This window comes from Colletotrichum godetiae (assembly GCF_030913485.1).
Source record: "Colletotrichum godetiae strain CBS 193.32 chromosome Unknown BDP55scaffold_43, whole genome shotgun sequence".
Taxonomy (NCBI): Eukaryota; Fungi; Ascomycota; class Sordariomycetes; order Glomerellales; family Glomerellaceae; genus Colletotrichum; species Colletotrichum godetiae.
In genome coordinates, this window is record NW_026851291.1 from 1 (window position 1) to 11,988 (window position 11,988).

General features: G+C 51.4%; 5 protein-coding genes across 5 annotated transcripts; 2 read left to right on the plus strand and 3 right to left on the minus strand.

The window, feature by feature from the left end:
* Nucleotides 1–1,182: 1,182 nt before the first annotated feature.
* Nucleotides 1,183–3,269, plus strand: BDP55DRAFT_752067 (uncharacterized protein; the record flags this gene model as incomplete). The annotated part of the gene is made up of 7 exons (XM_060580651.1): nucleotides 1,183–1,303; nucleotides 1,634–1,879; nucleotides 1,904–2,207; nucleotides 2,268–2,609; nucleotides 2,648–2,759; nucleotides 2,802–2,896; nucleotides 2,993–3,269. The coding sequence occupies 7 exons, from the start codon at nucleotides 1,183–1,185 to the stop codon at nucleotides 3,267–3,269; spliced, it is 1,497 nt and encodes a 498-aa protein (XP_060425778.1).
* Nucleotides 3,270–3,462: 193 nt separating this feature from the next.
* BDP55DRAFT_559644 (uncharacterized protein) lies at nucleotides 3,463–3,988 on the minus strand (the record flags this gene model as incomplete). Its single annotated transcript, XM_060569916.1, has 2 exons — nucleotides 3,463–3,809; nucleotides 3,874–3,988. The coding sequence occupies 2 exons, from the start codon at nucleotides 3,986–3,988 to the stop codon at nucleotides 3,463–3,465; spliced, it is 462 nt and encodes a 153-aa protein (XP_060425779.1).
* Nucleotides 3,989–6,179: 2,191 nt separating this feature from the next.
* BDP55DRAFT_635413 (uncharacterized protein) lies at nucleotides 6,180–6,560 on the plus strand (the record flags this gene model as incomplete). Its single annotated transcript, XM_060572775.1, has 1 exon — nucleotides 6,180–6,560. The coding sequence occupies one exon, from the start codon at nucleotides 6,180–6,182 to the stop codon at nucleotides 6,558–6,560; it is 381 nt and encodes a 126-aa protein (XP_060425780.1).
* A 1,439-nt stretch (nucleotides 6,561–7,999) lies between these two features.
* On the minus strand, nucleotides 8,000–9,703 carry BDP55DRAFT_731878 (ATPase; the record flags this gene model as incomplete). The annotated part of the gene is made up of 1 exon (XM_060579880.1): nucleotides 8,000–9,703. One exon carries the CDS (start codon nucleotides 9,701–9,703, stop codon nucleotides 8,000–8,002), a length of 1,704 nt encoding a protein of 567 aa, XP_060425781.1.
* A 1,002-nt stretch (nucleotides 9,704–10,705) lies between these two features.
* BDP55DRAFT_283260 (uncharacterized protein) lies at nucleotides 10,706–11,903 on the minus strand. Its single transcript, XM_060566491.1, has 2 exons — nucleotides 10,888–11,903; nucleotides 10,706–10,832 (listed from the first exon to the last, which is right to left on the minus strand). Exons 1-2 carry the CDS (start codon nucleotides 11,648–11,650, stop codon nucleotides 10,795–10,797), a joined length of 801 nt encoding a protein of 266 aa, XP_060425782.1. The 5' UTR covers nucleotides 11,651–11,903; the 3' UTR covers nucleotides 10,706–10,794.
* Nucleotides 11,904–11,988: the final 85 nt, after the last annotated feature.

The following is an 11,988-nucleotide window of genomic DNA, read 5'->3' on the forward strand; positions in this document are numbered from 1 at the left end:
GTATTAAGTGGATCTAGCTCCGGAACCAGCCCGGACTTTGTCTTCGGACCTGACGGCCGATAAGAATGCCACGCCGCACAGGCCAGAGTTGATGGCCGAGCATACAGACAGTATGATTCCAGCAGGGACCTACTGCTGTAGTAATGGTACATTTATGCGCGGGCAGTTCCTTAAGCCTGAACAAGGTCTAGTAATAATTCCCCTGCCCGTTAGCTCTGCCTGCTAGATACTAGATTCGTATCGGAGCCATATCCGATTTAGGACTTTGTCGCCTTAATCCCTGATTTGACGGAGTGATCCGCGTTTAGGAAGTTGGCAGACAAACAATCGCCAGATCAGGATTAGCGCAGTATATTACCAATCGTCCATCCGAATCGATTCTTACTTAAGGACATGAAGCGAGGTCGCGGATTAGTCCAGGACAGGACATGACGGCCGTACCTTCTCCAGCGATCCCCTCCGGCTCCTCAGCGATATCTCAACCACCTTGAGATGACAGATTTGCGACTGTTAGGAACTATTTCCTGGAATACGACATGGTAACACCTGTGAACGAGGCCTGGAATAGCGGCTATGTTGAGAAAGCGTTACCCGATCTGCACCGCAGGTAATGAGCAGACACGTTGTTCTTGAAGCCGCCACATAGCCGGCTTTCCAGAGGCTGACATCCTTGCTCGTTGCGACCGGATAAATTCCAGCATTACAAATCCCCCCTAAACCTCTGTAGTCTTCGTATCCTGAGCTTCAGTCGGTGTACGACATAGTGGGGAGTCCTTGTCTCTCACGATTAGATGCATGCGTTAGCCTAGACAGGACCTATCGCTGAGTCCATGAACATTAAGAAAAGAGCATAAATCTATCAAATGGTCTGCGCGATACTGTTACCTAGCAAGCTCAGAACCTTTCCTTCCTCGCGTCATGACATCTCAGCTCGAAATGGCCTCGGTTCAAACTCCCGCGAACTTGACTCACACCAAACGATATCACACAATCTCTCCGCCGCACTGCAACATCGAGGCCCAAGGTAATATGATATCATATGTACATAAAGAAATCAGTGTCTGTATGTTGCTATCACGTGACTAATACACTTACCCTGCGTCGGACCTTGCCATCTGGACTAGGAAAGATCGTGTCAGTAAGTACCTTTTCTTTTCCAGGAAATCTACCGATCTTATCAGTATGATGCTGCTGCCTTTGGCTAGAATTGGATCTTGGCTACAACCTTGCAGGCGCCGTAAATCTCACGGTGAGATCTCACGTAAGGCGAATAGACGTGTCCATTACGCCGACTGCGATCCCGGTCAGTACATAGTCTACGATAGACCACCAAGATGCTGAGATCTCGGATTCGTTATCTGCTCACATCTTTGGGCCTAGGTTTACGGTACATTAATACGTTGCGAGCATGCACGAGCTGAAGCCTGACAGCTACTTCAAGACCAAGCGGCATGGCCTGGCCGTGAGTCCCTGTATAAGAGCGCAAACTCCCTGTTTGTTTCCCCTTAGTTCCGCCGGTGGTATCCATTTCAAACTGAAAACATGACTTTTATTCGTTCCAAACGCATCCAAAGCTTCTTCGTATGCATCGTAGCCGTCATAGCTACGGTAATTTCTCTTCGACGCATCCTAGTAAACGACATTGAACATCTCCCTCCCGTCATTGGCAAGAACAATACCGTCCTCTTTGTCGCCAACGTTGAGCACGATCTCTCTAATGTTCAGGTTGCGACCGTGTTCTCCCTCCTCGAACGCCACCCAGGAATCACTGTCCACTTTGCATCTTGGTCCAAGATCAAGCCCAAGATCGAGAGAATTTCCGACTACGCGCGCAAGAAGACGCCCCAAACTCATCCTGCTATCTTCCATGAGCTACCGGGTCCAAACTTCTAGGAGGCGTCAGGGCGAAATTCCTCATTGAGCTGGATGCAGCCTCCAGGTGTCGCAGGGCTGAAGGGTCTCAATAAGGATATGGCGCAATTCATCTTACCATGGTCGGGGAAAGACCATCTCCCGATATACGAGAGCGTGAGAGCGCTTATTCGGTATATCGATCCTGCCCTCGTGGTGCTTGATATGTTTCATCGACCGGGAATGGATGCAACGCGGGGAGATGGGCGCCTACACGCAATCCTATCACCGAACGTTCTAGCTGACTGTTTCAACGGTGATCAGCCATGGCTGAAGGGATTTTGGAAGTTCTCAGCGTAAGCCAAAATCCCGGTTTTTGATGAATGACCTCCCAGACTAACATTCACTTCCCGCAGAATTGGCTCCGGTCACGACTTTCCAGTTCCTTGGCGTGATATCCCCACGAACATCTACCAAATGGGAAGCTTCGCTTGGACCATGATGTTCAATGCAGAGCTCAATGAAAGGCGCAAGTTTCTCGCCAGTCATGGATTACAAGACCCAATCAACTTCTTCAATATTCATCAACCTGGAAAGGGTGCATTCATTACCCAACACACTGCCGTAGCAGCCATCCCCCTCGATGTCGTTCCCGCCAATGTCACTGCGACAGGTCCCATTGTCATATCAATTGCATCGGTGGAGGAACAGGACCCCGAGCTAGCGGCCTGGTTGGCGATGGCACCGACTGTGCTCTCGTCAACCTTGGCAGTCTCTTCGAATACGATGTTGGTAGAGCCCGAGATATGGCCGGCGCGTTAAAGATCGTCATGGAGCGTACGGATGTTCAAGTTCTTTGGAAGCTCAACAGAGCTGCTAGTCTCAAGGCCTCAGATTGGAAGCCATTGGTGGAGGGATTTATTGCAAGTGGTTGATTAAGAGTCTCAAAGTGGTTGACTGTTAATCCTACGGCGTTGCTTGAGACGGGAAACATTATCGTTTCGGTTCATCATGGCGGTGCGAACTGTTACCACGAAGCCATTGAGTAAGTTCCGTTCCACTCAGACGGCAACTTGTGTTTCGTGTTACGTGGTGAACATCTGTCGTTGGTATGAACCTCTACTGATGTATGACCTTTCAGTACCGGCGTACCGCAACTCATCCTGCCTGCCTGGCTAGATCTCTACAACTACGCTGCACGCGGGGAGGCAATCGAAATCGGAGTTTGGGGTAACAAACAATCAGCGCCTGGTTTCTCACTAATCGAGCTCAGCAACGCATTTTTAAAACTGGTCGACGGCGGCTCTACCAGCCTATTGATGAGTCAAAACGCAAAGAAGATTCAGGGAACTCTATACCGCCCTGGCCGCGATGTTGCAGCTGATGAAATCGCAAGGCTTGCAGCGTTGGGCTATTAAGGAATGAAAGGTTTTCATAGATATGGAAAGCCTGTTGGTGAATATTCACATGCTCGTGCTCCGAATGTTTGATAATTATTTCTGTCTTTTTATCTCCAGTATTATGTAGTTTCTGACTATGTCTTTTGCACAAAGTACATAGGTGATCATATGAGTTATCGACTCTGAATTGCGCTTTGCAAGACCTTATCTTTTACGGAGCAGTAGCCTTGACAGAAGTTGTAGTGAACTCGGCACAGCCCTGTCCTTGCGCAGACACAGTCACCTGCGCCTTATTGTCGTGACCATTCAGGCAGGCGCCACCAGAGGCAATGAGCTGGTTGCCAGACTGGGCAACAAATTCGACATTCTTCGAAGCGCAGTCCTCGGCCCGGAAGGCGGTGCCGTTGAAACCGACACAGGCCTGCTTGTTCACCAAGTCAGGTCTGAAGCCGGCGGTGAAAGAACGCTGGACAAGAAGAACGTTGTTACCGCCCTGAGTCGAGGGGGTAATCTGTCTGTCCGCAGCGGTATTAACGCAAGCGGCGTTGACGATCTCGCCTGAAAGAACTTGTCAGTACAGGGTTGCCTAGTATGGAAGATATCTCATTGCCGAGGAACATACCATTGTTGCGGAAAGTAAGGCACTCGTTTCCGGGTACACCACCCTGCTCCTTGAAGACGAGAGTGCTACCGCCCTTCTTGATGGCCTGGCGCTTAGACAGATCTTCAGCGGGCATGGCAGCCACGAAGGTGGTAAGGGCCAGGGAAAGAGCTGCGGCGAACTTCATATTTGCTGAAGAGACGAAAAAAGTCGGGTGAAGAATTGAAAAAGTTAAGTTATATGAACAGTTAAAACGAAACAAGGGACCAGCCGAACGAAGACAAGGTTTGCAAGTTGGAAAGTCGAGTGAGCGAATGGGATGATTCTCAAAACAAGTGAGACACAAAGTCGAGGCTGCCGAGTTGTCTTTAAATCTAAGCTGTCGACACTGCCAGACTGCGGACCCCCAGACTCTGACCTGGAGAAATCGAGTCTGGTAAGGGAAATTAAGCTTGATGCGACACGTCGCACCGCCTTCAAACCACCCCTCACACCTGCGACCTTAAAACGGGCTATACCGATCAGCTATACGAAAAAGATGAGGTGAAGGCGGCCCCGGCCCAAACAAGGAGGCCAGGAGAAGAAGAGACGAGTTTTGACCTGGTGTCAGCTTTTGCCGAGTTTGTCCACCACCCCTCTCACAAAACGACGAACCCCCAAGGAAAGGCTAAGCAGGGGTGCTTTGACGCCGTCGCCAACAACCAAAAAGAGGAAAACCCCACCACCACAGCCATTCGCTGAAACGTCTCAAGATCGGTCGGTTGCAGGGTTGTGCCCAGCCGAATCTGGGGAACCACCCCTACAGTCCTACCAGTACGCCAGAAATACGGTTTCATCATGGCACCTCGTCAAGGAGCCGCATAACTTTAGACTGGCTGCCATCTTATGTAATTTCGGATATCTCGGTGTCAGACTTTGGCTGGCAGGGCGGGAGATGACCCAGATTTGCGCTTGGAGCCGAAGATCCCATCTTTTTGGGAGGATCGAAGGGGGATGATGGCCATCAAGGGGGCGTCCTTTGGGTTGAAACTGGCGGGCTCGCGTCTCGAATCACACTCTATCTCGCTTTCGGAAGGCCTTGTCGGTGTTGTAAATGATGACTGGAACTTTTCGACATTCCGTTTGTAGACTTCAAAATACTGGCCTTACTGCTGTCTGAGACTTTGTTACAGCTCCTCTTCTCCTCTTGCCGAAACTAATCACTGGACAAGGGGAAGTTGCCTACTTTTTCTCGTTTCTCAATCTCTCATCTGTATTAGTCGATATTCCAGCTATCGCGATAAAATGTTATATCGATTGAAAACGGCTCGGCTGTAACTATGCACCACAGTCCAATAGAAGCCTTGGCTACCATGTGATATGAGTTACCCTGGGATTTTCCTTACCATATTGCCCTAGGGGAAATCCTAATTATATACTACATATCAAGCTTTCGATAAAAAGCAGAAAAGAAAAGACTAGCGTCTTTGGACAGTCAAATAAGAACTACTTACTTTTGTAGCAACCCTACGCCTCACTGCGGAATCCCTCGCGCTACGTCCATGGTCATTCGCAACGATGTTCTTGGACACATGCTCCACGGGAGAGGAGGCGACCTGTTTAAACGCCTGAAGTCGGCAAATCGCGAAAGCGTGCATATTACTTTGCTGTGTTCTATCACCTCATTGGCCGCTGGATAGAAGCAGTGTGATCCAAGGCGGCCATAACTAGGACATGAGATCCCAACATACATGGAGCTCCGCCATCTATCTTTACAGCCTACTCTACCAAGTGGCATCCAAGGGCGCAGCTGCCCTTCTTCGGCCAATTGCGCAATATCTTGCTATCCAGGAACCACCAGTTGGCTTTCAGGGCATTGATTCACTCTTCTGACTTCTGATCAGAGCGTTTTGTTGGATTCAAACTGAGCTAAGTCAAGTCGAATATCCGAAAAGTCTGGTGAGCTTGGTTGCACTTCATTATCAACAAAGCATACTAAGGTATTTGATGGCCATTCTCGTAATGACAACTGCACATGCAATCTTCCAAAAGTAACAAAAATATACTGCTAGCCGCCCCCGGGTTTCTGCATACTCCCTTCCAACATCCAATGACATGATCTTGCACTGCCCCTTGCTCGCCAATTGTTAAGGCAAACAGACCTGGGAATGAAAAGTACGCCACTACTTAGATATCCCATAGATCATTATCTCATCGAGGTGTTTCCTCGACTGTACTCAAATGATCCTCCCCCCTCCCCCTCAACAACAACTTGAACAATTTGCAGCTATGTCACACACTTCGACGAGGTCAAACAATACTTATTCACATCCGCAAGTGACCCAATCATGGTTCCTCAATACCTAAAAGAAGACATGTGCAAAAGGTTTTTGAAGTTGAAAGAAATCGAAAATCGATTTGGCATTGGCCCCTCGATCCTCTTCTTCATAGTGGACATCTTCCTATCAATTCCGCTCGGTCCACTTCTCGTTCCATTCGATTCTCATGATGTGGAGAGGCTCTCGCTGGTTATTCTCGGCACCATCTGGATGACTTCGAAATTCAGAAGAACGATGGCAGCTGTAGTTCCTAAGCTCGAGACGTATTCTCCGCGCGGCCCTTGCAAATTCGAAGAAACTTATTTTTGGACAGAAAGTGTTCTTCTATCGCCCGATGAAGAAATCACGGAAGATGCTGCTTCCTCAGCTGAGAATCAAGAAGATGGTTAAGAAATGGGAAGATGTTCCGGCTTGAGTTGATTTAGCAAGGAACTTCAAGTTTCTTACTCATCTGTTCAAGGCTCAATATACCTGTCTGTTTGATATCAATTTTCAATAAAGGGATGATGGTGTCTTTTGCCAGGGGGGTACGAACTTGATCCCGAGGGTCTAGGGGTACAGGCCAGAACCTCGGATACACGAACGTAAGTACTTTGATAAGTCGATTTCCCATGTTGGAGACGAACTCCATCTCATGGGGACTTACTGCTTAGATGTAGACAGTAGCTGTCGCAGAAATGACACCTTTTGTATCGAAAAGCAACTGTGATACAGATGGAACCTTGGCTCCTTGGGATTATTCTCTCTCTTCTTGCGGAGCATCACACTTCGCTTTTAGCGCGATACACCATGTCCAGACGGTCGAAAATTTCGAGATGCCTCTTTTTAACCGCCATCATCAAGGGTGTCTGCCCAGTCGTATCCACGATACCTAGATCTGCCCCTTGCCCCAGTAAGATTTCGATACCATCTTCAACTCCATCATGGATAACCTGGTTGTTTGGTGTATGGAGCAAGGGTTCTGCCTGGCTATTCAGTGAATAGCCATCAAGCTCAAGCAGACGTGCCGTCATCCCTTTTTCTTGTTCATAAGCGGCTGGATAATGGAGAAGGCACCATCCCCACGAGTTAGGTTCCTTGGTTTGGGCACCATGTTCCAAGAGCAATTTCAAATGCCGGCTGTTCGGCCGAAGAACTACAAGGTGGAGTGAATGCGTTTTATTGTTACCCAAGGCATTTACATGAGCGCCTTTCTCAATCAGCTTGCAACAGATCTCGAAAAATCCTTTCAAAATTGCAGACTGCAGAGGGGTGAAGTGGGGGCGTTCCCAAGACGGAGTGTTAATATCTCCCGGCGACGTTTCAACTTTCAAGTTAAGAATGCCAGAAAGCTGCCTGAGACTATTTCTCCTTAACTTGACCTGGGGAGATTTGCGTTATAACACGCCTCAGCCGAGAGGATCACTTCGCAATAGAGTAACGAGAAGGACCATTGGTATCCGTAGCATTGCTGAATGACTGACACCCCTATCTTCTGCGGTTTCACAGTCTCTCAGTTGGTTATTCGGTGGCAGACGTCTTTCAGGTGGTCAGATGCTCTCGGCTCAATGATCACATCAAAAGTGGGATCTTTCAAGTACCTAGTACACGTATCATTACATGTATATTCCATCACCATGCCCAAGCACGAGATGTGAAGCCTGTCCTAGACGCCATGCCATGCCCTGCCATGCACTCTATGCAGTATTCCCCGTTCCTTCAAGACATGGCAAGCCTCTACCCCAAAGCTCAATGCCATCCAAGACGACGCCGTCTACCCCCAGACGAAAGGTATAATGCTACGCTCAAATCAACAACCGACCCCTTTCCGCAAGTTGACCACAATTCGCTCAAGACTCGACCTCCATCTCCAAATCCGGATCCACCTCGGTCCCCAAATCCCTCTCCTCCAAGAACCGCCTCCCAACAAGCTCATCTGGCAAATATTCCTGCCTCACCCTCCCCTCCCGGTAATTCGGCGGATACTTATACTCCGCCCCATACCCCATCTCCCTCATCAGCCGCGTAGGCGCGTTCCTCAAGTGCAACGGCACAGGCAGCGCCGCCGCGCCAGGTTCCTTGAGCGCCGCGTAGGCGTTATTCAGACCCCTATACGCCCTCGTGCTTTTCGGTGCGAGACTCAACGCTACAGCGCAGTGCGCGAGAGGGATTCTAGCCTCGGGCATGCCGATCTGCTGCGCGGCGGTGTATGCTGCCGTCGCGAGGGGTAGTAGAGTATTATCCGCTAGTCCAACGTCTTCAGAGGCAATGACTACCATCCGCCGTGCAACAAATAGGGGATCCTCGCCGGACTGGAGCATGCGTGCGAGGTAATACAGCGCTGCGTCGGCGTCTGATCCGCGAACGGCTTTGTGGAAGGCAGAAATGGTATCGTAGTGCTGGTCGCCCGCGCGATCATACACAAGCGTTTTGGTCAGGGAAGCCTTGATGCTCTCCTTCGTCGTCCCCGCCCGCGTTGAGAGCGAGAGGGCCAGCTCAAGCAGGTTCAGCGCCGTGCGGGCATCGCCGTCGGAGAAGGCTGCCAGGTAGGTCACCAGCTCCGCGTCAACGAGCGGGCTGCCGGAGAAGTTATTCGTCCTTGTCTCCTCTTCAATAGCTCTCAGGAGAATCCTTGCCACGTCCTCGCTAGATAGCTTGGAGAGCGTAAACGTCCTACATCGCGAAAGCAACGCGCCCTGAACCCTAAAAGAAGGATTCTCCGTCGTGGCACCAATGAGTGTGATCGTCCCAGCCTCAACAGGCTTCAGAAAAACATCCTGCTGCGACTTGGAGAAGCGGTGTATCTCATCGCAGAAAATAATAGTCTTGCGGCCCGTAAGCGCACCCTCGTTGGCCGCCTCCGCAAAGAGCTTCTTGCACTCGGCCACGCCAGATGAAGTAGCATTCATCTCGATGAAGCGCGAGCCGACGCTGTGCGCAATACACCGCGCAATCGTCGTCTTGCCCGTTCCCGAACCGCCCCAGAGGATCATGGAGGGAACCCGGTCCGACTCGATAAGGCTGCGGAGCACGCCGTGCGGGCCGACGAGGTCCTGGCCGCAGACTTCGTTTAGGGTTCTGGGACGCATGCGCTCTGCGAGGGGCGCTGCGCGGGCTGTCTTTGTGCGCTTTGCTGAGGGCCCGGTTTCTGGAGGTTGTTGTGCTTGTTGGGTTGCTTCGCTATCTGTGTCGGTAGACGTCGCCATGGGAGAGGGCAACTCGCCTGGCCCATCGTCGAATCTTCGTTTCATTCCCGCCATGGGCCGAGTAGTCGTCGCAGTCGCCGTCGTTGTGCCATTAGAGGGGGTCGTGAGGACTTTGGCGGGAGGAGCATGGCGCTTCGGTGCGGGGGTCGAGAAGAAGGAGGAGGCGGGTCGTTTGGCTTGTGATGGGGTGAGTGTAGAGCCGGAGGTGCCATTGGATTGTGTCGCTGTCGGCGGGGAGGATGTTCGTTCGGGGTTGAAGATGTGATTTTGGCAGCCCGAGTCGATATGGGAGTTGATTAGGGTCTCCTTGACGGGTTTATTGCAGATGGGGCAGTCGACTGCTGCCATTTTGAATGGACGACGGTGCTGTGACGCATGCAATGGTCGTTGTTTTGGCTCAGGATTGAGTGGTATGTATATGAGTTGGTCCAGATTCGTCAATTCGTGTCTAATCGACAACGTTGGGGCCTCGGCGAGGTAGCGAGTAGCAAAGTGATGCGAATTCGTGTGAACTTGGAGGTTGAACTCTGACTGGAGGAGACGCGCCTTTGGGGAATTTTTGAGTGCCATGACGCGCTTGGCCTGGCAATTGAGCTCGAAATTCTAGTGGGGCATGGCACGCCTCGCTCCGCACTTCAGGTACCTCCCGTCCAGTACCTAGGTACCTACTTCCACTGCCGTCTGGAGGCGACTGCCAGTGCCGGGGGCCATGTGGGTGCTGGTTCTTGAATAAGCGTCCCTTTAGGTCTAGACACTACCTTTATTGTTGTTTCTTTACCTCATCTCTTGAGTCATTTCAGGAACACGTAGAGAGTCTCTTGCCTTGATAAATTTCTTGTAAGATACTCAGTCGCAGTGGCGGTTAAATAAACAGGCAAGGTGCGGATCATGAGCGGCAAATGAGTTTGTCACCCGCTCGGGGGGGAGTCGATTCACAGTCTTCGGGTGAGAAGCCGCGCTCTCTTGAAAAGTGGGACGCCCGGCACTCGGATTCGGTCGGAGATACACTGTGGTCTCCGTCCGCCCGCCATGCTCGGCATACAGACACGCGAATGGTCTCATTGAAGACAAGGGATTCGGTTCACTTCTCAGGTTCAATTGAAAATGAAACTAATAATCGCAGTGATCCACGCCCGGATGATGAGCCGGATCTTCTCGTAGGTATCATTACACCTGTAAAAACGCCTCCCAATGCCTTGTCCTTCCTCAACCCAAATTTGAAAGTGCTCGGAATGGAGCCGTGGTGTACAAAGACGCCGTAGCATGAGTTGATGCTGGTGCCGGTGCCGTTTACCGTCTCCCCTTGTCTATGATGAGGACGGTGGCCGTGTATAAAGTGTATCTCGAAGCCATTGATCCGCTTACTAAAGCAGCGCATGCTCATGCTGTCTCTTCTCTCGCAGGCGGCTCATTCAGTCTGTCGTGTATGACAACCTCCCTCAAACCATGAAAGACTCGCCGCAGCCACACTGTTCCTCTGTTCCTCTGTTAGCATTGGACCACTTGACTTGGTAGGATCCGAGTAGACTCACTGATATTCGGGTTCTTAAACACGAACCGCTGGCTCAACTTATCCTCAACCCAATCCATCTCGCTGCCAATAATGCTAAACAGCGCCTTGCTGTCAATCAACACCTTGACGCCGTCCTGCACCACTTCCTCGTCGAAGCTCCCCGGCTTCTCGACATACTCGAGGTGGTACGCCAGGCCCGAGCACCCCCTGTTCCGCACGCCGACCTTGATGAGCTTCGGCTCCGGCTGGTCCAGCATCGCGCGCAGCTGCTCTACCGCCGCGGGGCTGAGCTTCATCGCCGCCTTACGTGCACGGAGCGTGCGCTTTGGGCGGGCGGCTGGCTTGGGGGTTTGGGCTGCTGCTTCGGTGATCTTTGGCGCGGAGGTGGTCTTGGTGGTGGCGGCGGTTGCTGTTGATGACGTCGTCGCGGCCTTGAAGGCTGTTGTGGAAGCGCTCGCTGGCGTCTTTGTCGTCGTTGAGGATTGTTGTGTGGCGGAAGATGTAGAGGAAAGAGTGCTCGGTGTCGAGGATTGTTGGTGGGCCGTCGCGATTTGCGAGGGGATCTTGGGGGGTCTCGTCTCGTTGACCTTCGGCAGAGCATCCGGCGATGCGATGGAGCTCTCGGGGATGCCGTCGCCTCGTGCCGGAGGAAGTGTGTTGTTTGAGTAGAGAGGGTATGACTGGAAAGAAGGGCTGCCGTAGGCGCGACGAGCAGAGGCGCACTGCAATGCCGTGCAGGAGCGACGAAACGCCACTCTGCTGAGTATCCTCGGTGCATTCATCTTTGTGCTGGAGGTTGTGTATGTATTTGCGATGTGAGGTAGTCGAATTTGCTGCAAGGATGCAGACCGAGTTAGGGTGAGATAGCTTGTCCTTTTTGTTGTCTCCTTTGTCAAAAGATCAATCAGGTGGTGAGGTTAAGAGGGTTGGAGATCATTCGACGGTGACGAAAGAAACAGGCGGGAATTGTAGGTCGGAGGTTTTTGCGGTCGGGATGGATTGGCAATGGGAATGTGGCTGGCACTCGGAGCAAAGCAGAAGAAGCTGGGGCCAAGGGGGGGGTCATTTGACAGGTTCTCGCCGTGGCGCGGCTATGACATGGTGAGCGGTCTCCAGTGAA